The sequence below is a fragment of the Oryza glaberrima genome, chromosome 1, assembly GCF_000147395.1.
Source record: "Oryza glaberrima chromosome 1, OglaRS2, whole genome shotgun sequence".
In the NCBI taxonomy this organism is placed as follows: Eukaryota; Viridiplantae; Streptophyta; class Magnoliopsida; order Poales; family Poaceae; genus Oryza; species Oryza glaberrima.
The window spans coordinates 23,421,875-23,447,772 of record NC_068326.1 but is presented as its reverse complement, the minus strand read 5'-3'; the positions used below and the strand labels follow the sequence as shown (position 1 = coordinate 23,447,772).

Sequence of the window (25,898 nt, the reverse complement as noted above, 5' to 3'; positions counted from 1 at the left end):
TAAAGAATATTGAAAGATGAGTTTAGAGTCCACATAGAAATACAATTAGAAATAATAAAATTTCAGAAATAAAAATTAAATAATATTAGAAGAAGAGCATAGAGTCTATATAGAAATACAATTTACAGAACATTCGGAATTAAAAAAATATTAAAAGATGAGTCTAGAGTTCATATAGGAATATATATAATTTACAAATAACTAAAATTTTGATATTAAAAATAATTAATAACTAACACGTATATAAAATATAATATGAAAATTCAGAAATAAAAATAAATAATATTAGAAGAAGAACATAGAGTCTATATAGAAATACAATTTATAGAAAATTCGGAATTAAAAAAAAGAAATATTAAAAGACGAGTCTAGAGTCCATATAGAAATATATATAATTTACAAATAACTAAAATTTGATATTAAAAATAATTAATAACTAACACGTGTATAAAATATAATATGAATATTACACATTAGTAGTTTTGTAAAGTTATTGCAAAATTTAAAATTATGTTGTCATTTTAATATATTTGAATAATATAATGAGAAAACATAAATGCTATCATATGAGAGAAAATATAATGATGCTAGCCGCGCAATCTGCGCGGGCCACCATGCTAGTTTCCTTAAAAAAAGAAAAATAACTAATCCTACAAATTTAAGAGATACACCCTTCGTTTCACAATGTAAGTCATTCTAGCATTTCCCACATTCATATCGATGTTAATGAATCTATATGAATGTGGGAAATGCTAGAATGACTTACATTGTGAAACGGAGGAAGTATATACTAAGAAATTACAAAACTGTTTTTTGCCGTGGTCTCACAATTCCTCCTTGAACTCAACCTTATCTAATAAACTTTTATCTATCAAACGGTTTTTTTTCTTAACTGAATCATACCAAATTTTGATGTTAATATGACCAATGAACTTTTGGTAACCCTTTTTTCTATAAAGAAAATTGAATTGAGAAAGCAGTTGAAATTAGCGGAAATTTTAAATGGTACTACTGGAAAGGGTAACCACACCAGTTGTACTGTCAGTTTGGGATCGTGCACATTATAAAAGTTCTCCGGATTAAGGTTTGTACTACGCGATTAAATTGCTGGACTGACCGACATATCCCATCTTTCCACTCCTCCGCCCGGGTTTCACCGTGCAGACGTGCACCGATACGGTACACCGGCGCAGTTGGGTCGTGGAGAGCTCCGTGGCCTCGTTCGCGAAACCACTCCCGTCGTCCGACCGATGCGTGCGTGCCACCGACACAGCGCCCCGCGGTGGTGCATCGTGGTAGGTCGTTTTTTACCCCCCAAAAGCTAGGACCCACATGCATAGCGTGATCCGGCGTGCACAGTCACAGAGCCGATGAGACCGCACTGCCACGATTCGTTGATCTGCTCCGACAACGATAGAACGGTCCCCTTGCCCCGCGAGAGCTTAGCTCTCTGTCGCTGTTCGGGAGTGCGCATTCTGTTTGCCGATCGCGGTGACTCGAAAGTCAGTACTCCAACTACTGCTGGATCGGTGAGTACCAGTGATCGCCTCCTATCCGCTACAATGCGTCCTTGCGGCTATGCCCAGAGCCAACAACCGAGGAGGCGCGCCGCAACGATCCAGGCTTACCAGTCGCGTATACAGGGCCACGAGGGGAGTACAACAGAAGAAAGGAATTGGTCGGGAGAGGAGATCAGTGATTTGGTTGACTTCCCTTCACTTGACTTCCCTAGGTTATGTTCTTTTATCTAAGTTCCTAACTCATCTTCTTTCATTTTCCACGCGCACAATTTTCAAACTGCTAAACGGTACGTGTTTTGCAAAAAGTTTATGTAGAAAAGTTGCTTTAAAAATCATATTAATCCAAATTCTAAGTTTTCTATTGCTAAAATTTAATTAATTATGTATTAATCTATCGCTCCGTTTGATGGGTGGAGGTCTTTCCATCGGATCGGGACGGCCACGCGATCCCTGCCGCGCAGCTTACCTACTACCGCGCGGCGGCCTCGCCCTCGCGACTCGCGCGAGCCCCAGCTTCGCGGCCCCGCTTGACCAGTAGATACACGCAAAAAACCCCCCAAATCCGTCGCCCGAGCCAAGCACCGTGACTGCGCGCGACCACATACATGGCCACGCCTCCACCCGTCACTTCGCTGCATCGCTGACCGCGCGCGACGCCAACCGATTTGCTAGCTAGCGCAGCCGCGCGCGTCCGTCCCCCCCACCTATCCTATATATCCACGTCTCCCCGCGCGCACCCACCCTACCGAAGGGGAGAGGCAGGCAGGGCGCGCGCGCGCTCTCACTCGATCACGCACACGCGGGCGCGGATTGGGGATTCCGTGGGAGAGAGAAAGAGAGAGAGAGAGATCATATTGGTTGATAGGGATCGGTGGCGGCTGCAGCGGCGGTGGCGGCGTCATGGGCGTCCTGAGGAGCACGCAGAGCATGCAGGCGGAGGTGGAGGAGATGCGGGCGGCGCTGCTGCACGGCCATGGGGGCGGGGCGGCGGCGGCGGCGGCGGCCGGGTGGCGCCCCTCGGCCGGCGACGCGGACGTCAAGCGCGCCGCGGGCGGCGACGGGGGCGCGGCGGGGCCGCGCACCGTCTGCGTCACGGGCGGCATCTCCTTCGTCGGGTTCGCCGTCGTCGACCGCCTGCTCCGGCACGGCTACACCGTGCGCCTCGCCCTCGAGACCCAAGGTCAGCTCCAAATCCAGCTCACCCCCACATCTTTTACCGTTTACCTGTTCGATTACCTCCTTTGCCTTGTTTGGCTGTTTCGCTTCTGTGTCACCGACATGTGGGCCCCGGTCGCCACATGTATCTCAAAGCCCCGGCCACTTGTGCCAATACATTCCACGTATTTTTATTATTTTATATACCTCGGCAAAAAAAACAAACATGAAAAAACAAAAACGCTCGTGCCTAGCATGACGTACCCCTTCGCTAGTTCGCTGTATCCAATTTCTGGACTTTATCTCGCAGCAGTAGATTTTACTTCTACCAGCTTATTGAGCCGATCAGTCTTCCAATCCATCTTAATTACCACTCGTTTTTGGACAAAAGGCAAGCGACTTCCCAGCATAAACCAAGCTTAGTTGCTGTTCAAGCCGGATTAGCAGATACTCTGCGTCTCCTCCCGAAGTGTTGTTGGGGATGGAACCTTGCCACCTACCGCTGCACTGCGGGTTTGGTGTGCTACCTGCAGTCCGGTCACCATTTCGTCACATCGCCGTAGACCGGTTGCTAGCTTGGAGTAGCTAGGAACTACTACGCTGCATCTTCCCGTCGAGTAGAATTTGCTTTCGTTGGATAATGGCGTAACGCTCTTTGACGGTGTATATCCATTTGCGAATAGAGACCAAACTAAAAAAAAAAATATTGGCATAATGCTCTGCTCGGGCTGGTGGGTGGTATGGCAGCCACTTTCCTATGCACAGTGTGCATGTAGCCGTGAGAGTCTACCTAATGATGATTGCTTTTATGCTTTGGTGAATATAACCAACTTAATTACCTACTTGGAAATGACAGACCGAAAGAAACGTGCGAAAGCTAAAGAGAGGAACATATACGTTTATGTCTAATTCGCCACACACAAGGAAAAACGGAAGAAAAAAACAAATGCTAACAAGGAGTAGGATTGATGGGAGGTGGTAGCTAGACTGAATTAGTTTAAGACGTACGCAACCATCTCTATGATCGATCAGCGTTGAACATTTGACTACTCGTATATATAAAGCTACCGGGCGTATGATTTCCTCGTGTAGTAGTTAGTTATTCTCGCATTCGTTTTTTCCTCGTGCTATATGCACAATCTTTGGATGCATTCAAAACATTCTGATTGTGACTTTCTCCATATACCAATGGGCTCATGCTTATGGCGTTCCATTAAACTTTTCGCCGGTTTTTATTCTTGTTCTGGTGGTCAGCCGGTTTCTTGGAAAGAGGAAATTGATCGTAGTTTCAAAGTCTCCTATACGACTCGTCCAGTTGGGGATGAAACAATCTACAAATCAAACACTAGCAGAGACGTACGCAGAATTTTTTTTTTCCACTGGCAGCACCATTTTTCTTTGACCCGAGGTAGAAATCTTCAGGTCTACCACATCATGATTAGATTTCAACTAACCAGTGCTCCAATTCGGATACCCATTTTAACATTGCGCCACTAATTAGTCAGCTTTGTGTTGCTTAGTTGAGCCATACTTTACGCGTTCTGATCCTTCACATCAGCTAACAAATCCAATCCTTCCCCTGAACCAAAATCTTTCAGTACTGCTCCCTTCAATTCCCTAGCAAGAAAGCAGAGAACCTTTCGACAAACAAATAGTGTTGGTACTAATTATAAGTGGGTGCTGGACTTCTGATAGCTTCGTTTCAACAGTCTACACCCAAGGGCCATTAGGAAAATTTATCTGATGATAGCTTAGCTCCAATCTTAATCTGGAACAACATGTCTGGTCCATTAGGCCTCCACTGGAATAGAGGAATATCACGGGAGTTGAACTAATTCTTGTGAAAATCCTGTAGAAGTCATGCCTTTATCTTTATGCTATCACTACCATTCTCTAAGTCATCGCGGATAAGAAACCATGGGCAAGAAAATTTTCAGAATATCAAAAAGATAAAATCCTCTCTCCGGTTTCCCAGCCAGCTACGAATAGTTGGAAACACACCTGCTGCTTGGCTATGCTTATAATAGTGGAACATGATTCATATTTCTGGTTTTCAAATGGAGTCAGGTGAGAAGGATGGAACGAGATTATTGGTAAAGTACCGTTCCAAAAACGTTCTTATCCTTATCGGACAATTATCAATGATAGATAACAGAAAGTAAAATCACACGGCATCATCGCTATTATTTTATTAAAGCAACATGGCTTCTTTTTTTTTGGTGAGTATTCATGCAACCATCGTAATCTTGACGTGTAATAATTTGGCTTATTGCTATTTGCTACATCGCAGAGGACCTGGACAAGCTGAGGGAGATGGAGATGTTCGGCGAGGACGGCCGGGACGGCGTGTGGACGGTGATGGCGAACGTGACGGACCCCGAGAGCCTGCACCGGGCGTTCGACGGATGCGCCGGCGTGTTTCACACCTCGGCGTTCGTGGATCCGGGGGGCATGTCCGGCTACACGGTGAGTGCACCAAACTCGGTCCCTAACCTTAAGATCCTCGCAACTACTACACCTACCTATGTTATGTGTTCCCTAATGCTGTCACAGAAGTCACTAAGTAAGTTAGTTATGTGTTCCCTAATGCTGTCATATAGAAGTCACTAAATAAGTTAGGTTAGTAAAATATAGAAAAAATCATGCAAACAAAACAGAGTGAACTTGAAGAGAATGGCGGAAAACAGAGTATATATGCTCCATCTAACATTCTAACTCAAGGCGCAACTGAACATCAAAGATTGATGTTGAATGTTTGGTGTACTATAAAAAGAGCAATATTATTTATGGTCGTTAAGAAGGTATCAAGAAGTACTACAATTTTACTAGAAGACACTAAATTTTACAATTAAAAAAAGATACCTCCTGATACACCATAAAATAACTCGTAAAAGGAACATTGCGATTTTCTTTGTGGTGATGTGGTGGGGACCCAGTAACAGTCTGAACTTCTGGAAATCAAGCAATTAATTGACACATAACGGCGTTCGGGAATTTTTGAAGCCAATGGACATAGATCATTTTCGTAATTAATGGCATGCACATCACAGAGCATCAGACATCTGGCCCAGAGAAATTTGTACAGTTGAGCTGTAGAGTTTGCATCTACATGTACATGGCCTTTGGTACTGCACGTGGAGGCACTCATGCCTCAGAATTTAGAAAGATTTTGTAAGACCGAGTGACGAGACTCTGTAGTTCGTGTACCACACGGGGAAGATTCTGCTCATTCTTGGCTTCTCCTCCCAAGAGGCACCAAATAGTTTATGGTACCCGTTATCTAGAAACGTTGGGGGCTGCGGTGTCCATCACAGATGTTAACGGTTATACCTTCCATGGTTACTTAAAAACTGAGACCTTGCTGATTGTCGATTCCATTGGTCGTACAGTAGTATCAAGATTTCAAAAATGACAAGCCAGTACTATTGGGCATCTCCAATGTTTAAGACCATGAGTAGCATTAAGATGGGTCCCACTATTCTTATGGTTATTACCACAATGTTTGAAGCAAGAGTAAACTTTAAGATGGGTCCTACAATGTACTATTCTAATACTTCTTTTATCAGCCATACCAATTTTTCATTCTCACATTCATTTTATCCTATTATTTTATTGCTTGTGGTCAAGCCATAAGCTTAAAGCTTTCTTTTGTATTTAATGTCTTATGGCTTTGTTTCACAATGTATATGGTCACTATAAAACCTTATGGCCTCTTCTTATGGCCACATTGTGGCTGCCCAACTAGCCTTATTTCGAGCAGACTTAATAAAAAAAAGGGTTTATAGAAAAAGGCTCAATCACCAACTCGTACCTTCAAGGATTATTTTGTTTACGAGCCAATGTCTTGTTTGTTGCCAAAGGCAGGGTGGGAGAGGATCTTGAGGCTGGATAGTCCTCCTTGTCGCCCTTTCGTTGACATTTTGCCAAACCTGAAGTCCTCCTGATGGGAGCAGGTGGTAACTGGTAGTCCTGCCTATGCAGATGGTCTTGCACCTATCTGATCCATGAAGTAGAGCTTCCGGAGCACAGCATTGGTGGGCGCACGCCTGTCAACTCCGTCACCTAATTCATTGACAGAAAATCGCTTGTCCATAGCAGGGGACCGGGTTTATTATCTGATAAGAACGGGTAATCAGGTAGGATTAGTATCTGAGTGTGATGAGAGTCCGCATTGCAGCAAGAGTTGGACAATACAACCACCGAATCCACTTCGGTTGGGTACTTCCAAGCAGCCGTCAGAATCATGACGACCTTAGTGTAACCAAGGCGATTAAAGAACAGAGATGCCATCCAGTTGCGTCCTACTCTGCAATAATATATACTCCCTCTCTTTTACGATGTAAGACTTTCTAGTATTGTTTAGATTCATTAACATATATATGAATGTAGACAATGTTATAAAATCTTATATTGTGAAATGCACAATAGAGGGAGTATGCTAGTAATAGGCTTTATTTTACTGTTCTTGAATACCTTTATTTTTTTTTTACCATTCTTGTTCCACACAATATAACCTCTTTTTAATGGAAGAAATTTGCTGCAATTTGGAGGAAATGAACTGGTTCAATGAAAATCCTGTAAAATTTATGCGTTTCAAAGTAGCCCTACGTTCGATTTTGCTATATATTTGTCGACAAATTTTCCCCTAAAAATTTGACAGATGTAATTACAGTACAATCGTAGTGTAATTACACTATAACTTGCATGTAATTACACTGTAACTATACTGTAACTTGTATGTAACTTTCAAAAATCTCTCCGTATATGTTATTTCGGTAAAATGGAGGTCGTGGGAACAAATTCTTTCACATATGTGTGTGCTATGATTTGTTTTCTTCCTCACCAAAACAAATCTTGTAATAGATCTAACAATTCAAAATTATGTGAAACTTACATATAAGTTACACTATAGTTACATGTAAGTTACAGTGTAATTACATATAAGTTACAGTGTAATTATACTACGATTGTACTATAATTACATCTGTCAAATTTTTAGGAGAAAATTTGTCAACAAATGTATAGGTAGTCCCCCCTACGTTTGGTATCTCAATCACACTAGTGTTTGTCATTTATCTGCAGTAAGAGCCTATTGTAGCCAAAATAAACCTTACCAAATTTTGGTATTGCCAAAATTTTGGCAAGATGACAATATTGCAAAAATTTTGGTAGAATATCTTATATATTTACTTAATTTGGCAACAAACTAAACATAGATATTTTTTAACAATTTTACATTAAAAAAATGGTATGGTTGAAAATAGCATCAAAGTGAATGGGCCTGATTTTCGCTAGTGGACCGTTCGCTCTCACCCATCATTCCTGGTAGTCAATTCTTGTGTAGTCATGGTAATTTGTTGTTTAGTAGCGATTGGGCGTACGATTGAGGCGGTGCAATTAACTTTTTCCCTGTTAATGTCCAACTCTCGAACAGAAACATATGGCAAGCTTGGAGGCGAAAGCAGCAGAGCAGGTGATCGCGGCGTGCGTGAGGACAGAGTCCGTCAGAAAATGCGTCTTCACATCGTCGTTACTAGCATGCGTATGGAGGCAAAATTACCCTCATGACCGACGGTTTCCTACCATCATCAACGAGAACTGCTGGAGCGACGAGAGCTTCTGCCGTGACAACAAGGTGAGTTTGTTACTGTATTAAAAAAGAGGAGGGTTTGTTCAGTGACACGGAAGCGCACTTGCAATGGTGGATGCATAAGCATATTTTATCACCCACAAACTGAATCTTTTTTTCCTGTGGAAAATTTGTGCAATCTAATGACTTTCTGGATAAACTTTTCAGCTGTGGTTTGCACTGGGCAAGACGGCAGCGGAGAAGGCGGCGTGGAGGGCAGCCAGGGGGAGGGACCTGAAGCTGGTCACCGTCTGCCCGGCGCTGGTCACCGGTCCGGGATTCCGCCGCCGCAACTCCACCGCCTCCATCGCCTACCTCAAAGGTACACTACAGACTTTGATACGAGCATGTAAACTATGATCGGAGAAAGAAACATGGTGGCTTGTCCGCTTGTGCAGTACACTGACATGGCTCGCGTGTCAACAGGGGCTCGCGCCATGCTCGCCGACGGCCTGCTCGCGACGGCGAGCGTGGAGACGGTGGCGGAGGCGCACGTCCGGGTGTACGAGGCGATGGGCGACAACACGGCCGGCGGGAGGTACATCTGCTACGACCACGTGGTGCAGAGGCCCGAGGAGTTCGCGGAGCTGGAGCGCCAGCTGGGGATCCCGCGCAGAGCGGCGGCGGCGGCCGCGGCCGCGCAGGACTCGGGCGACCGGCCGGCGAGGTTCGAGCTGTGCAGGCAGAAGCTGGCGAGGCTCATGTCCACCCGAAGGCGGTGCACGTACGACGACTACTACTCCGTCGCATTCGACTAGATATCTAGCTAGGCTAGGCAAACTGGCGAACACCACCGTGCAATGGCTTGCAGCACTGCACCAATGATGGATCATCTGGGTTGGGTTTTGCCTGAAGGGTGCAGGAGGACGAAGTCGTCGTGGATGGATGGAAGAAGAGTGTGTGACATCATGTACATAGTGCGATCTTGTAGGCTGTTTGATACATCAATAAAGCTTGATCGAGGCCCATTTTTTGGCTATCTAATGATTCAAACAAAAGCTCGTAAAAACGCATAATAATGTTTACTTACTTCAACGAATACCTACCTACCTACCTACGGGTGCAAATGTGCAATAAACCCATTTACCAGTGTAATCGCAACATCGAGCATGACATTACAAAGCTTTCAAGAACTGGAGCAAATGAAACACTTTGACAAAAACATTTGAGATCACAACACACAGAAGATCTAAATACCACCACACCTTCAACGAGAAAATCATCATCAAATCATTGTGGCAATAAATATAACGAACAAGTCTCATGTTCTGAGCAGCAATCATAGTGTCACATGAGCTGGCACTAAAATTATATACAGATCATGTCACAAGAGAGGGGAACGAAACCAATCACTAGTATTAGACTCGCAACCCTTTAATGTCCATAGCAATACAGTCACGGCAAAGCATGTCAACCAAAATCACAACAAACAAGCTCAGTTGTTGCCAGACCAGATGATCAAACATGGTAGCGCCACTCCAGCACTTAAATTAGATCAGCAACATTCATTGGCATTTCATCAATCTGCGTGCTGTAGTACTGCTCAATATCTCTCAGGATACGGATGTCTTCCTTTTTGACAAAATTGATGGCCACACCCTACATCATGCAAGGAAAATGTTTTTGGTCTTTAGCATCAGCCCAATCAAATGATTTCTAATGCCAGGACATAGATCTGTCTCGAAATCATTTTCCTCAATCTCACGGAACATTTGGAATTCAGAGTAAATATTGTTTAGTTGTTTCTATAATCTAGATAAATGTGGTCAGCTGTTCGGTTTACTGGAGTACACAGGTGTTTGGTTGGTAGCCACACTTTACCACATCTTTGGCAAGGAGGTTTACCAACTTAGCCTAGTGTTTGGCTTGTTATCACACGATTGGCTTGCCACAAAAAACTAACATAATGCATCACATGTCATAGGCCAACAATTTTTTAACCACGTGCCATTCTTTAGCAAAAAAAAAAAGTGTTGCGGCTCCTCAATATTTCATTCTGTGTGAACAGTATGAAATCAGAATTCTTGTTCTCTGATTTGTCATATACTGCCAAAACAAAATGTGCAAGCATTTGATTCATTATTATCAACATGATTATTGGTGAATGTGCAATTGTGTTGAGCAAAACCATGGTACATATGTGTTAGTACCAACAAAACTTGAACCAAAATTCCCTTGTTATGAATAACTCGCAAACAAAGTAGAGGATAGATGTAGTTAGAATAAAGAGTTGCAAGTTGTGCAGCATTACCTTGCGACCAAAACGTCCAGAGCGACCAATGCGATGGATGTAAAGTTCACGATTATTTGGGAGATCATAATTTATGACAAGAGAGACCTGAAAATAAATGAAATAATAATCACTTAATCAGTACTCCACACACGATAAAATCAATAGTCTTCAAACAAAACATTACAATAAACTTGCCTGCTGAACATCGAGGCCTCGAGCCCACACATCTGTCGTGATTAGAACACGGGTTGCACCAGACCTGAATTCACCCATAATGGCATCCCTTTCCTTTTGAGGCATGTCGCCATGCATAGCTGATACTGTGAAGTTATTGCTGCGCATTCTTTCCGTAAGCCAATCAACCTGACCAAAGTAAACCCCAGGATATCGAGCAAAACATCAGTAATGACAAGTCAGCATAGTTAGAAAACATTGCAATTCAACATAGTAAGGAAATAGCAAACAGAAAATATCAACTCATGTGCTTGCATGAACAAGTATTCTAACCATAATCAACAAGTTCAGAAAGACGAGGACAAGGAGTAATGCCCACTGCCTAGATGGCACAAAAAAGAGGTGTTTGAAAAAGCTACAAAGAAGCTATGACCATAGGATAGCAAAATAATTTGGTGTAGACAAATAACAGAGGGAGCAGACTTTATAAAACAATATTAGAGTACCAGTGAAACGACCATAACAAAAAAGAGAACTATATATCACCTTTCTCTTTGTGTTGCAGAAAATGACAGCTTGGGTGATTGTCAGTGTATCATAAAGATCACAAAGCGTGTCAAACTTCCATTCTTCTTTCTCAACAGCAACAAAGAATTGCTTGATGCCCTACAAACATGATATGGAAAAACGAATATATTTAAAGATCAATAGAACCAACAAAGTAAAATACATATTGAAGATCATCAAACTGATAAGAAAAACAAGTGATGATATTTACCTCTAGAGTCAATTCATCACGCTTCACAAGGATCCGAACTGGATCAGTCATGAATTTGCTGGTCATTTCCAAGATCTCGTGAGGCAGAGTTGCGGAGATCAAGCAAACCTGTGCAGACAAAAAAGATATGCTTGCACATTAGCATTGGGATTCGGGACCTCACTGCCCAAGATTGCCATCATTTATTGTCATCAAGTTCATGCATTGCACTCATGTGAAGCCAGAGGTGTCATTACAATAAGCAAATCTGCATATGCATATCAGCATATAATAAAGCATGCATTACTGAATCCAAACAGAGACAAGATAGCTAGTCTGTTGGTATGATGATATGTTACAAGGATCAAAACATGGATGGAACAGTGTAAGGAAAAATGCACCAGAGATGAAAAATAGATTACAATACACTTCAGGAGCTGAATTCTTATTAAAATAATCAACTAGCTGATAGAACACTGAAACACAAGACAAACTATAAGTTTATGACAGGTTTAATATGAGATTGACCTGGAGTTCTGGAGGGAGGTATCTGTACACATCATATATCTGATCCTTAAAGCCTCTGCCCAACATCTCATCAGCTTCATCCTGTCATGGAAGAATGTTATTCTCATACCATTTGATCAAACCAAAGGTGGTTTCAAAAACAACATGAAAAGTAAACCAACCAGAATTAGGAGCTTAATGGCTCTTGTACGCAAGGTCCTTCTCTTGATCATATCACAGACTCTGCCAGGTGTTCCTGACACCACATGCACTCCGTGCTCAAGCTTTCTAATATCCTCACCAATACTTTTGCCACCAATACAAGCATGCACTTGGATATTGATGAAGTCACCGATAGCCAGCATAACTCTTTCTGTTTGTGCAGCAAGTTCTCTAGTTGGTGACAGTATTAAAGCCTGCACCCTACATAATGAGAAACAATATTAGGATTACGGGAACATAGACAACAACAGGGAACAATAATCAGTACCAAAACAGGCATGGAAAGAATTTGTGTACAGCAGTACAGCTCTAATAAATTTGGAAGCCATCACCTATAACATTATGCTAAACCCTAGTAAAATAGATCGCACAGTACCAGCACGATGCTGCAATGCAAGTTAATCTAGAGCAAAATAGATCGCACAGTAGGGGGAAAAAGTGGAAATACTGAAGTAAAATGTCAGATTGGTGGGTAAGAGGCGTACTCACGGACGGCGGTGTCTACGATCTGGCAGACGGAGAGCGAGATCATGGAGGTCTTGCCGGTCCCGGACTGGGCCTGGGCGATGACGTCGCGGCCGCTGATGATGGGGAGGACGGCGCGCTGCTGGATGGCGGAGGGCTTCTCGAAGCCGTAGGCGTAGATGCCGCGGAGGAGGTCGTCGCGGATCCCCATCTGGTCGAAGCTGCTGATGACCTCGACCCCCGGGGAGGTCTCGAAGGTGAGGTTCTCGTCGTCCATGGCGCCCGGGCCGCGCCGCGACGTGGTGGCCGCCGCCATTGGGGGAGACGAAACCCTAGAAAGAGAAAAGAAGAGATGGGGGAAGGAGGTGAGGGGTGGACGGGGGGTCGGAAGAGGATCTTTTGACTGAAGTCACGGCCGGGCCGTTTCAATACGTAATATCCACCGTCCACTGCCATCCAACGGTTCTCTTCTTATCATATGACATCTGCTGCTTTCCTTTGCACACGTTCAACGTGGCAACGTCTCCTTCGCTACGCCAGGGGTGGTCGCCGTCGTCGTGGGAGAGGACTTCTCTGCGTGGCTTGCAACCTCATTGCTGACATGGGATGGGCCGGCCCATGCCTTTGCCACTTGGGCCTAGGCCTGGGACTCTCTCGTGACGCTTGATTTTTTTTGAATGTGCCATGGTTGTCACTCTGAATGGTGCTAGTCCTTTCGTGTGGATAATGTCATACGGATATACATAAGTTAAAATTTTCAAATGTTGGTCATATTATGGCCCTCTTTGTTTAGGCTTAGGCTTATTGGCTTATACTTTTAAGTCAGCTTATTGGCTTATATGATTTATAAGCCGGTAGATTTAATGTCCTAAGTTTAGTGGTGGAGTCATACATCAACCTCACATAAGCCAAAAAAGCTTATCCAATCTAGCTTTGGGCTTAATAGTGTTAGAGTGGCTTATGGCTTCAAAAAAGCCAAACAAATAAGCTGCTTGTTTGTTTAGGTTTAGACTTTTTGGCTTATAAGTTGGCTTATAAGCCTAAACAAATAGGGCCTATATATTTAAATGTTTAGAATGGTTATGTCAAGATTGTGTGTGCAGATTTATGTCAACAATTGCTTCTATCGTCACAAATCCATGGTCAAAGTTCCATTTTAGTGAAAACACCCCTGGTTTTTAAATCGACACAGTTTTCTTACTAGTTCGATACCATTTAGAAAGTGTACACGGCATAAACATCGGCTGTGTTTAGATCCAAAGTTTGGATCCAAACTTCAGTCCTTTTCCATCACATTAACATGTCATACACATAACTTTTCAGTCACATCATCTCTAATTTCAACTAAAATTCAAACTTTGTGCTGAACTAAACACAGCCATCTTCAAATGGGCGACTCTACAGAGAGCAATTTACACGAGACATATATATATCAAAGAAAGAAAGAACATCATCAACAATGCAAGTATGCAAGGGCGATCGCCTCCACAGTTCGGATATCTCGGATACCAAAATTGAGGCCTGACAATCACAGAAACAAAAATGTTCAAATTTACACCTGGCCTTGCCTGGCCGCACATTGGACGAACCATGCATGCACAAATACGTGCGCACACGTCAGCCGTCAGGTGAACCTAGTCGTGTGTGCCACAAACCCGCAAAGTCAACTCGTTCTCAATCTTGGCAAATGCAGACCAATGAACACTGCCATGGCCGGATCACTGCCGGGAAGCAGCGACGCCGTCGTTGCCGCCGGCGTCGCCTCTGATCACCTGGGGCTGTGAGAAGGACAGCCGGCCGAACCCCCAGTGCCCGAGCTGGTAGATCTCCACCCACGTCTTCTCCGCCGCGTCCACCCGCGGCCTCCCCCTGCCGCTGCCCTCGCCGACGGCACTGATCGCGTCGACGCTGGCATCGCCCGGCGGCGCTGCCGAGGCCGCACCACCGGTGCGGCCAGGCTCGCGCCGATCCTGCTTGCGCTCTGCCCGCACCGCGCCATCGGCGCCGGCGGGGCGCCACTCCTGCAGCTGGCCGTCGTCCAGGTCCCAGACGCGGTTCGTCTTCCGCGGCGTCGCGACTGGGCGGGCGCTTGGCTTGATCATCCGCCGCCGCTTGCCGGCGGCGAGCCTGGCCACGCACCGCCGGCCCGCCGCGTACGGCGCCTTGACGAGGGCCAGCGTGAGGCAGCCCACCACGGCGCACGGGCAGCAGCACAGCGCCACGCAGCTCGCCACCGCCGACGCGCCGCACGTCCCGCACGACTGGGCGGCGGAGCGGCGTCGCGTCGGCTCGCCGCCCTCCGCCGGCACGGGAAACCGGTATGGCCGCGCCGACGCCATCGACACCTTGTGCACGCCCGAGAGTGCGGAATGTCGCGATATAGGCTCCACGGGCAATTGACCGATGGGCGCAGAGCTATAGCTTGTCTGCAACCAAGAATAAGCCAGAGCGTGTAATGTAACAGGATGAGACCAAAATTAATGGTTTAATTTCTTTCTAAGATAAGGACGCCCAGGAGGAAACAATCATAATGCATGCCACAAACCGGTACTGCTGCATCTGTTTGCAAAGTCCAAATAAAAATCACTAGATACTTTCGTCTTTAAAATTTGTCCATTCTTATTTTCTAAAATTGTTTCATATTTACACTTTTATTTTTTCTTAATCAAACTTCTTTAAATTTGATCCAATTTATAAAAAAACATGGCAATATTTTTAACACAAAACAAACATACTACCAAAATATATTCAATGCTAGATTTAATGAAGCTAATTTGGAGTTGTATATGTTGCTAAATTTTTCTATATATTTGATCAAACTTAAAGAAGTTTGATTAGAGAAATAGTCAAATCATCTTTTAATATGAAATGGATGGAGTATATAACTTAAATATATACTTATATTTTCAAAGCGGATTGCATCCTAAATTTAACCATATTCATCATAATCTATCCAATCAAAAATTGATCATAATAAAAGTTCAAACAATAATAATTAACACAGACAAATATTTGAAAACTGGAGGGATTATCACCGGTCAATTGAGACACCTCTAAAATGCAAATTCCAACGCACATTTTTCATAAAAATATCACAGTTCTGATAAACCGATATTCTATAGTAGTTTATTAGCAGCATAAATTTATGTCTCATTTTCATACTTCAAACTAAATATTACTCTATTAACAACCAAATTTGGTAATATCAGCATTGGGAAAGAAGATTAGATTGAAGCGAAGTCGGAGGCGGAGATCGAGTTCGGAAACAGAGCAGGGATCGGCTGGAGTCCAAATCGGCTACGATAAGATCGGCTGAGTTTGAGTCAGACTAGGTAAGTCGATGTAGCCGATCCTAGCAATACAACTTGATGTGTGATGTCGGGTTGGATTAAGGTGCTTCGAGGTGATTGCCGCACATGGATAGAGTCCTAAGGAGGCAATTGTATCTATTAGTTAGGATGTTTTATGTAATTTCCTTAGAGATATGATTGGACGAAAGTCTGCCGCAAAGACTTATAGTATCTTAGAGTTTGTTAGAGATAGTAGTCGTGTCCGTTATGGACATATCTTGTAATTCTCGGGTATAAATAGACCCGAGCCCTATGTAACTTTTAACACATGTTCAATATAATTTCGGCGCATCACCACCTTTTTGCTTTAGTTTTATTTCGACGAGTTCTTGCTTTCGGGTTGAGCTGCATCGGTTTCGATCTTCAACAAGAGGTAAAACTTGTTATGACGGCTTGCATTCTCGGGATTAGTGCTTCCATCTTTATGACACTCTAATCTTGTTTATGTAATTCGTCGAGTTATCATATATTTTATATAATCTCTGGCAATACCGCTATCTAATCTACAATTGGCTAACATCTGTCGAAGAGGGCAGCCGATTAGGTTAGATTTTGACGTTGACTCAGATTATATAAGATATCTACCACTCTATGAAACTTCCAGCGGTTTGATTGTCTAGATATTGTTCTTCTTTTCATACTTAATGCTGCATCAGTTGAGTTTGATCTATTGAGTCGTGCTTAGAATATCAATCTCTAGCTTGCCTTCTGGTTGCCGATTAGGGTAGCATCGGAGTTTCAGCCAATCTTATCTGATTTAACTATATTTGCTCTATATGCTTTATTGACATGTTAAATCTGCCCTTTATGCCAAGATATTGCTGTATTTGAATATATTAGGCTTTTGCTTGATATTCTATACCTGTTTTAATATCCTGATATAAAGTAGTATCGGAGTATTAGCCGATACATGCTAGATCTATCTGATCGGCTATGCTGTAAACATATATAGTCCTGTTATTAATATATATTTCGGTCTAAGTGATTTATACTGTCTCGGCATGGCGACCGATCTATCCCAATCACTTGATTTAAGTATATATCGATATAAGGAGTATATATCGTTAACATCTACAGCCGATCGAGTAGATTTAGTTCTTTCTTACTTATTCAAGATTGCCGATCGATACACATATGACATCGGCTCAAAGATAAATGATATGTCATCGGCACTTAGCCGATCGGCTATCATTTATAGATTTAACCGCGATTTCTTTGCTTCTACTTCTTGTTGGTTACAGGATCAAACCAACTGGCACGCTAGCACACCCGAAGGCGAGCTTTGGACCTGCACTAGAGTTAAGCAGATCTCCCAGGCCTCGTGTTTTCTGTCAACACGCTTTTGGCACGCCTTGTGGGACCACTAAGAAGTCAGCCAACAATCCTTCCTCATGGCCGGAAAACAACAACAACCACCATCTAGCCCAGGCTCTGCTAAGGAAAAGATGCTGAAGTTGGGATTGACTAACGTCAATGAAGGAAACGTCGTGTCGGTCGATCCAGAAAAATTCACACCTAAGTAGAAGAAAGAGTTTGAAGCAATGTTGCAGCAAGCACGGGATCAGTTCTTGAACTCATTCATACAGACCCGCAAGGGGACACTTGTTCAGAAGTATAAAATAAAAGTGGTTGCTGATGATCCTGGAACCAGTTCTTCTAAGGATGGAGATGGGAAACAAGCTCCAGACGGCTCGGCTCAGCCGAGTATCAAAGGCACTACCGATGGCTCTCTAGGAAATCAAGGCGACAATTCTCAAGGAGTCCATGGAGTACAAGGTGATGGGGTGCATGGAGTTCAAGGTGACGGTGCTCAGGGGCCGCAGGGAGGAAATCTTAATAGTGATGTGGCACAGGACTTTTTCAATAACTTCCAAGATCGGGTTGATTACGCTGTACATCATGCCTTGATCAATCTGTCTGGGGTGTTAGTCAATACCCTATCAAACATAATGAAGTCAATAGCCGATGGTTCAATAGCTGAACATCAGGCTGCAGGCCCGGTTTATTTGCAAGGAGGTGTTTTTTCAAATTATCGGTCTTTGATTACCGACGTTCAGTCATCTACTCAGCCAGTTCCCTCCGTTACACCCACAACTCCGCCGACAGCACCGGTATCAACTCCCCTACCTGCTACATCAGCTATGGCGCCAGGCCAGCCGATGAACCCTCGGCTGTTAATGAGAGAGCATCCACAGCATAGTGGGCAGGTTGCGAATTGGCCAACCCAAGATCAGGTTGCTGCTATGTTTTTGCCGCCTCAACATGCGGTTGATCCAATACAACAGCAGCTGATTCAGCAACAGCCGATTCAGCAGATACCCTAAATTCAGCAGGTTGTGCAACCAATCCAGCAACAGGTCATGCAACCAGCACAACCAATCCAGCAACAGGTCATGCAACCAGTTCAGCAAACACCACCAAGGCAGCAGCCTCTGCAGCCGATTCAGCAAACGCCGTTGAGACAGCAGATCGTCCAGCCGATCCAGCACCAAGGTTCAGTGAGCGCATCGGCTGGGTTTGCAACGCCTGGTGGTCAGCCTGTGCAACAACTTTTAAACCAACTTGTCCCAGAACATTTGGTTTACCACGTACAGCCGGATGGCACAGTAATGCCTCAGGTTGTTCCTGAGCACTTGCTGCGCAATATCCAGCCGAACCTTCACAATTACCAAGGGAGTAACCTGAGTTATCAATATCCACCTCCTTCCCCGCAAGCCCAATATCAGCCAGGGGGATTGGCTCAACCTCAGTTTGCATCCCAATACGGTCAGTTCGAGCCCATGCAGCAATAGTCACAAGGCGCAGCTCAGCAACGACCGTGGGCTGATGTAATTGCCGACGTAATGAGGGAACAGTTTGGGCTTAAACCAAAAAAGACTGGAAGCTTGTATTGACAGCCTTACCGTGAGTGGTTTGAAAGAGTTTCTCTTCCCAGTCGGTTCAAAGTTCCGGACTTCTCTAAATTTTCGGGACAAGATGGTGTGTCGACTTATGAGCACATTAGCCGATTCTTGGCTCAGTGTGGTGAAGCATCGGCGGTAGACATTCTGAAAGTTAGGTTATTCCGGTTATCTCTGTCTGGATCGGCTTTTACTTGGTTTTCCTCTTTGCCATATGGTTCGATCAACAGTTGGGCCGATTTGGAGAAGCAATTCCACAGCTATTTCTACAGTGGGGTTCATGAGATGAAATTATCTAACTTGACAGCGATTAAACAGCAGCATGATGAACCTGTGCACGAGTATATTCAGAGATTCAGGGAGATGAGGAAAAAATGCTTCAGCTTGAGTTTAACTGTTGCCCAATTAGCCGATCTGGTCTTTCAGGGTATGATTGCTCCGATTAGGGAGAAGTTCTCGTGTGAAGACTTTGATAGCTTGTCACATCTGATACAGAAAGTAACCCTGCATGAGCATAGGTCTGCGGAAGTTAGGAAGAGCTCTAAGAGAGTTAATCATGTTTGTCCATACATGTATGGATCGGATGATGATGAGGATGATCCTGAAATAGCTGCAGCCGAACGGGTAAGGAGTAAAAATGTCATACCATGCCAATGGGTGAAAAGTTCTGGAAAAGAGGAGAAGTATGATTTTGATATTACTAAAGCCGACAAGATCTTTGATCTGCTACTCCGAGAGAAGCAAATTCAACTTCCTGCTGGTCATAAAATCCCATTGGCTGAGGAGTTAGGCAAAAAGAGGTATTGCAAATGGCATAATTCTGGGTCTCATTCTACTAATGATTGCAAGGTTTTTAGACAGCAGATTCAGGTGGCCATTGAGGGGGGCAAGATTAGGTTTGATGATTCCAAAAAGCCAATGAAGGTCGATGGTAATCCTTTTCCTGTTAATATGGTGCATACAGCTGGCCAAACAACCGATAGGGCCCGCGCAAGGGGTTTTCAGGTGAATTCGGCTAAGATTATCAACAAATATCAGAGGAAGTATGACAAGCAGCAGGAGAAGCATTATGAAGAATACGATGATGGTTTTGATCCTCATTGGTGTTGTGAGTTCTTTAGATTCTACTGGAATGAAGGTATGAGGTTGCCATCTATTGAAAACTGCCCTGGGTGCAGTGATATTGTCGAGAGCTCAAGCCGATCATATAGTAGGGGTAATCGGCTAAGGCAGACAAGAGTTTCTGTTCATCAAAGATTGGGTCCTATGAATCAAGATCATGGCCAAGAAGACAGTGTGGTCAGGAAGAATTAATGGTGTCTTTCTAGTATTTTCACAAAGAATCAGAAGAGAAGGGTTCAAAGATTGAGGAACAGAGAACGCCTTCAGGAGGTTGAACAAGAAATTAATCATCGGCTGAGGAAAGCAAAGCCAAGGCAGGAGTGACGTGTTAAGAATCAGGTTCATGTAGCCGATGATGTTGTAGCCGATGAGGCAAAGAGGTTGGCAAAAGGGAAGAGTGTTGTGACGGCACCGATTAACATGGTCTTTACCTTGCCAGCTGAATTCGGGATTGATCAAGCCGATGTCGACGAGGTGGAAGAGGAATCGGCTAAGTTGGTTCTGTCACCAGAACAGGCAGTGTTTGAGAAACCCGAGGGGACAGAGAATCGGCATCTTAAACCATTGTATATAAATGGCTACGTCAATGGGAAGCCGATGTCTAAAATGATGGTTGACGGTGGGGCTGCGGTAAATTTGATGCCTTATGCTACATCCAGGAAGTTGGGTAGAAATGCCGAGGATCTCATCAAGACAAACATGGTGCTCAAAGACTTCGGTGGTAATCCATCGGAAACCAAAGGTGTTCTGAACGTGGAGCTGACAGTCGGCAGTAAAACTATTCCTACTACGTTTTTTGTCATCGATGAGAAGGGTTCTTACAGCTTGTTGCTTGGAAGGGATTGGATTCATGCTAATTGTTGCATTCCTTCAACTATGCATCAATGTTTGATTTAATGGCAAGGCGACAAGATAGAGATCGTGCCAGCCGACAGGTCAGTTAATGTTGCCAGTGCCGATTTAGCTCTTTGGGAGATGGATGGCCTTGATTGTTTATCTGGAAAAGTCTGGGATGGAGATTTTCTAAAAGTATTCGATTCTGATATACAGCCAATTGTAGATGGAACCCAAGCTATTATTTTGAGGGCGTCGTGGAGGGTTCAAGTGTCTACACTAAGGATACAGTAGATGATCTCGATGATAAGCAAGGTCAAGGTTTCATGTCGGCCGATGGTTTGGAAGAAATAGACATAGGTCCAGGCGATCGGCCAAGGCCGACATTTATTAGTAAGAACTTATCTCCAGAGTTTAGAACCAAGCTGATAGAGCTCTTAAAAGAGTTTAGAGATTGCTTCGCTTGGGAGTATTATGAGATGCCTGGACTCAGCTGATCGATTGTTGAACATCGGCTACCTATTAAACTAGGGGTTAGGCCACGCTAGCAACCTCCGAGGAGATGTAAAGCCGATATGCTTGAACCTGTCAAAGCTGAGATTAAACAATTGTATGATGCTGGTTTTATTCGTCCTTGCCGATACGCTGGATGGGTTTCTAGTATAGTTCCAGTTATCAAGAAGAATGGCAAGGTCAGGGTGTGCATTGATTTCCGAGATCTGAATAAAGCCACACTGAAAGATGAATACCCAATGCCAGTAGCCGATTAGCTGGTTGATGCTGCATCAGGGAACAAAATTTTGAGTTTTATGGATGGGAACGCGGTATATAATCAAATCTTTATGGCTGAAGAAGACATTCATAAGACAGCTTTTAGGTGTCCTGGTGCAATCGGCTTATTTGAATGGGTTGTCATGACTTTCGGCTTGAAGAGTGCTGGAGCTACATATCAAAGAGCCATGAATTACATATATCATGATCTAATCGGCTGGTTGGTTGAAGTCTACATTGATGATGCGGTTGTTAAGTCTAAAGAAATAGAGGACCACATAGCCGATTTGAGGAAGGTTTTTGAGAGAACCAGAAAATATGGCCTAAAGATGAATCCGACAAAATGTGCTTTTGGTGTGTCGGCTGGCCAGTTTTTGGGATTTCTTGTTCATGAAAGGGGGATTGAGGTAACTCAAAGGAGTGTTAATGCGATCAAGAAGATTCAGCCTCCGGAGAATAAGACAGAATTACAGGAGATGATTGGCAAGATAAATTTTGTTAGGAGGTTTATTTCTAATTTGTCTAGAAGGTTAGAACCTTTTACACCATTGTTGAGATTGAAAGCCGATCAGCAATTTACTTGGGGGGCAGAGCAGCAAAAGGCTTTGAATGATATTAAGGAATATCTTAGCTCTCCTCCTGTTTTGATTCCTTCACAAAAAGGAATACCGTTTAGATTATATTTATCGGCCGGTGAGAAGTCAATCGGCTCAGTTTTAATTCAGGAGTTGGAAGGGAAGGAACGAGTCGTATTTTATCTTAGTCGTCGGCTCTTAGATGCTGAAACTCGGTACTCCCCTGTGGAGAAGTTATGCTTGTGTCTGTATTTTTCGTGTACAAGGTTGAGGTATTATCTACTATCTAACGAGTGTACTATTATATGTAAAGCCGAAGTAGTCAAATACATGCTATCGGCTCTAATATTGAAAGAAAGGGTTGAGAAGTGGATATTTTCCTTAACCGAGTTTGATCTTCGGAATGAGTCGCTGAAGGCAATTAAGGGACAAGCTATAGCCGATTTTATTGTGGAACATCGTGATGATTCAATCGGCTCGGTTGAAATAGTACCGTGGACTTTATTCTTTGATGGATAGATGTGTACTCATGGCTGTGGTATCGGCTTAGTCATAATCTCCCCTAGGGGGGCATATTTCGAGTTTGCTTATACTATTAAACCGTATGCGACTAATAATCAAGCTGAGTATGAGGCAGTGCTCAAAGGGTTGCAACTACTCAAGGAAGTTGAAGCCGATACCATTGAAATCATGGGGGATTCTCTGTTAGTAATCAGTCAATTGGTAGGAGAGTATGAATGCAAGAATGATACATTGATGGTTTATAATGAGAAGTGCCAAGAATTGATGAAAGAGTTTCGGCTGGTTACTTTAAAGCATGTTTCTCGAGAGCAAAATATTGAAGCTAATGATTTAACCCAAGGGGCATCGGGATATAAGCCGATGATCAAAGATGTTAAAGCTGATGATTGGAGGTATGATGTACATCGATATTTGAGTAATCCATCTCAATCGGCTTCTAAGAAATTAAGGTATAAGGCATTAAAGTATACACTGTTGGATGATGAGCTTTATTATCGGATGATTGATGGAGTATTACTTAAGTGCTTGAGTGCCGATCAAGCTAAGGTTACATTTGGCGAAGTTCATGAAGAAATTTGTGGTACTCATCAATCGGCTCATAAGATGAAGTGGTTGCTTCGGCGTGCAGGGTACTTTTGGCCGACAATGCTGGAAGATTGTTTCAGATATTATAAGGGGTGTCAAAATTGTCAGAAGTTTGGAGCAATTCAACGAGCACCGGCGTCGGCTATGAATCCTATTATTAAGCCATGGCCGTTCAGAGGATGGGGAATTGATATGATCGGTATGATAAACCCACCATCGAGTAAAGGACATAAGTTTATATTGGTGGCAACTGATTATTTCACCAAGTGGGTGGAGGTGATTCCTTTGAAGAAAGTTTATTCTGGGGATGCCATTCAATTCGTTCAGGAATATATAATCTACCGATTTGGTATTCCTCAAACTATTACTACCGATCAGGGTTCAATCTTCGTGTCTGATGAGTTTGTTCAGTTTGCCGATAGCATGGGTATCAAGTTATTGAATTCTTCACCTTATTATGCACAAGCTAACGGGCAAGCCGAGGCATCTAATAAAAGTTTGATCAAATTGATTGAGCGGAAAATTTCTAATTATCCGCGGCAATGGCATACTCGGCTGGCCGAAGCGTTGTGGTCTTATAGGATGGCTTGTCATGGATCGATCCAAGTCCCTCCTTACAAACTTGTTTATGGACATGAGGCTGTTTTGCCATGGGAGGTTAGAATCAGCTCTCGAAGAACGGAATTACAAAATGATTTAACGGCCGATGAGTATTACAACCTTATGGCCGATGAGAGGGAGGATCTGGTTCAGTCACGATTGCGTGCCCTTGCAAAGGTTACCAACGATAAGGAACGTGTTGCTTGGCACTATAATAAGAAAGTGGTGCCTAAAGATTTTTCGGAAGGAGAACTTGTATGGAAGTTGATTTTGCTGATTGGTACTCGTGATAGTAAATTTGGCAAGCGGTCGCCGAATTAGGAAGGTCCGTTCTAAATTTATAAGGCTGTGTCTAAGGGAGCGTATATGTTGCAAGGGCTTGATGGTGAAGTCTATGGGTGAGCGCTCAATGGCAAGTATCTGAAGAAAGATTACCCAAGTGTTTGGGTTAACGCATGATCGGCTAGTATTGCCGATGCATGACAGCCGATGTGTTTACATCGCCTTGAGATGGCCGATATGGTTATATCGCCCTTAGTTGTTTATGATGTGATCGGTCGTGGTTTGCCGATGTACAATGGCCGATATTGTTATATCGCCCTTAGTTGTTTTCTCATTTTATCAATGTTTTTGACATTGTAAAATTAGGGGGGCACATATATATCAGAATGCAATTTTTTTGAGGCCAAGTGTTTGAGACAAGTATCGCTGGATAACCGAAATAGCCCTTTGCCTAATTTGTTCTATTTCTTCAATAGCTTGGGCATCTTGAGCATCAGTCCCAGAGATGACTTTTAGGGACTTGGTCAGGTCTGCAACATTCTTGATAGCCGATTTGAGCCTTGCCTTTTGTTCTTCAATTAATTTTGGGAGATCGGCTAGCTTTTTGTGCTCAATATCTAGCTCGGCATTGCATTCTTCAAGTTGCGCCAAAAGCTCAATCTTGCGAGCTTCGAGCTGATCAATATTGGATTTGATCGGACCTTCAGATAGCTGATCTAGTTTGGTCTTTTCTTCATGCACAAGCTGCCGATTAGCTTGGATTGCGGCCTCAATCTCTTTGCGCTCACGGCGTTCGGCTAGTCTTAGCTTAGCTTTTTCCAGCTTGAATTGATGTTGCTCGAGATAAGCGGCTAGAGTCAGGACATTGGCCAAATCTTCGGGAATCAGAGCCTGAACTTCATGCAGCCGTGACCTAATTGATCCACAGTCAACCACCAAGCTATCTAAAGAAGAGGCTTCTAGCCGATAAGAGATGTCTTCAAGTGTTTTTCTCACATCATCGGATAGAGGAGCTAGAACTTTGCTCCAAGTATCTACCTCTGCTTCGTCAAGGTAATCTCTGATGTCAAAAGAGAAGAAATCGGCTAGAACCTGCAGAGACAATTTCGAGAAGAATAAGGGCCGGATAAAATGTAGCCGATCATATTGTTGAGACAAAGGAAAACTCACTGGGATAGCAGGAGCAGTTGGTTGTTCTTCCTCCTCGATGTGATGACTCCTCGTAGCCGATGGAGTCTGGTCACTTGACGATTGCTGTACAGGAGGAGAAGCAAGAGGAGGCTGTAGAATATACAAGTGTTATACAGAGTCGGCTGAGTTTGATTAAGTAAAGAATTAGAGACATGTTACTGTTGGAGCCGACTTGGCAATCGTTGCTGCTGACTTTTTCTTCACAGCAGTTTTCTTTTTCTGCAACCACAAAGTCTGAAGAGGGAAGTAATTTTAGAAGAAGTCAAAGAGAGATACTTACTCTTGTAAAATGAACGGGGGCAGAAGGAGTTTGAGGTGTTTGCTTGGGTGAAGTCGATGGAGTTCTTTCTGTGTCACTCATTTCAGCTACGGCCTGGTCAACATCTTCACCAATCTCCTCTTCATCTAAGGCTTGTTCGATAGATGGATCCAAGGCGGGTAGATCATTAGCCAGCTTATCAGTTAGCTTGGCTTTCTTGAATTTGGACTGTTTCTTTAGAGCTA

General features: G+C 43.6%; 3 protein-coding genes across 3 annotated transcripts; 1 reads left to right on the top strand and 2 right to left on the bottom strand.

The window, feature by feature from the left end:
* The first annotated feature begins 2,085 nt into the window (after nucleotides 1–2,085).
* LOC127777688 (cinnamoyl-CoA reductase-like SNL6) lies at nucleotides 2,086–9,346 on the top strand. The gene is made up of 5 exons (XM_052304303.1): nucleotides 2,086–2,700; nucleotides 4,966–5,141; nucleotides 8,110–8,310; nucleotides 8,473–8,626; nucleotides 8,731–9,346. The coding sequence occupies exons 1-5, from the start codon at nucleotides 2,421–2,423 to the stop codon at nucleotides 9,060–9,062; spliced, it is 1,143 nt and encodes a 380-aa protein (XP_052160263.1). The 5' UTR covers nucleotides 2,086–2,420; the 3' UTR covers nucleotides 9,063–9,346.
* A 180-nt stretch (nucleotides 9,347–9,526) lies between these two features.
* On the bottom strand, nucleotides 9,527–13,046 carry LOC127777680 (eukaryotic initiation factor 4A-III homolog A). The gene is made up of 8 exons (XM_052304292.1): nucleotides 12,683–13,046; nucleotides 12,158–12,398; nucleotides 11,997–12,077; nucleotides 11,490–11,597; nucleotides 11,258–11,377; nucleotides 10,733–10,900; nucleotides 10,556–10,642; nucleotides 9,527–9,903 (listed from the first exon to the last, which is right to left on the bottom strand). Exons 1-8 carry the CDS (start codon nucleotides 12,976–12,978, stop codon nucleotides 9,790–9,792), a joined length of 1,215 nt encoding a protein of 404 aa, XP_052160252.1. The 5' UTR covers nucleotides 12,979–13,046; the 3' UTR covers nucleotides 9,527–9,789.
* Nucleotides 13,047–14,380: 1,334 nt separating this feature from the next.
* LOC127761808 (uncharacterized) lies at nucleotides 14,381–15,001 on the bottom strand. The gene has a single exon (XM_052286142.1). It carries the CDS (start codon nucleotides 14,999–15,001, stop codon nucleotides 14,381–14,383), a length of 621 nt encoding a protein of 206 aa, XP_052142102.1.
* Between the last annotated feature and the right edge of the window lie 10,897 nt (nucleotides 15,002–25,898).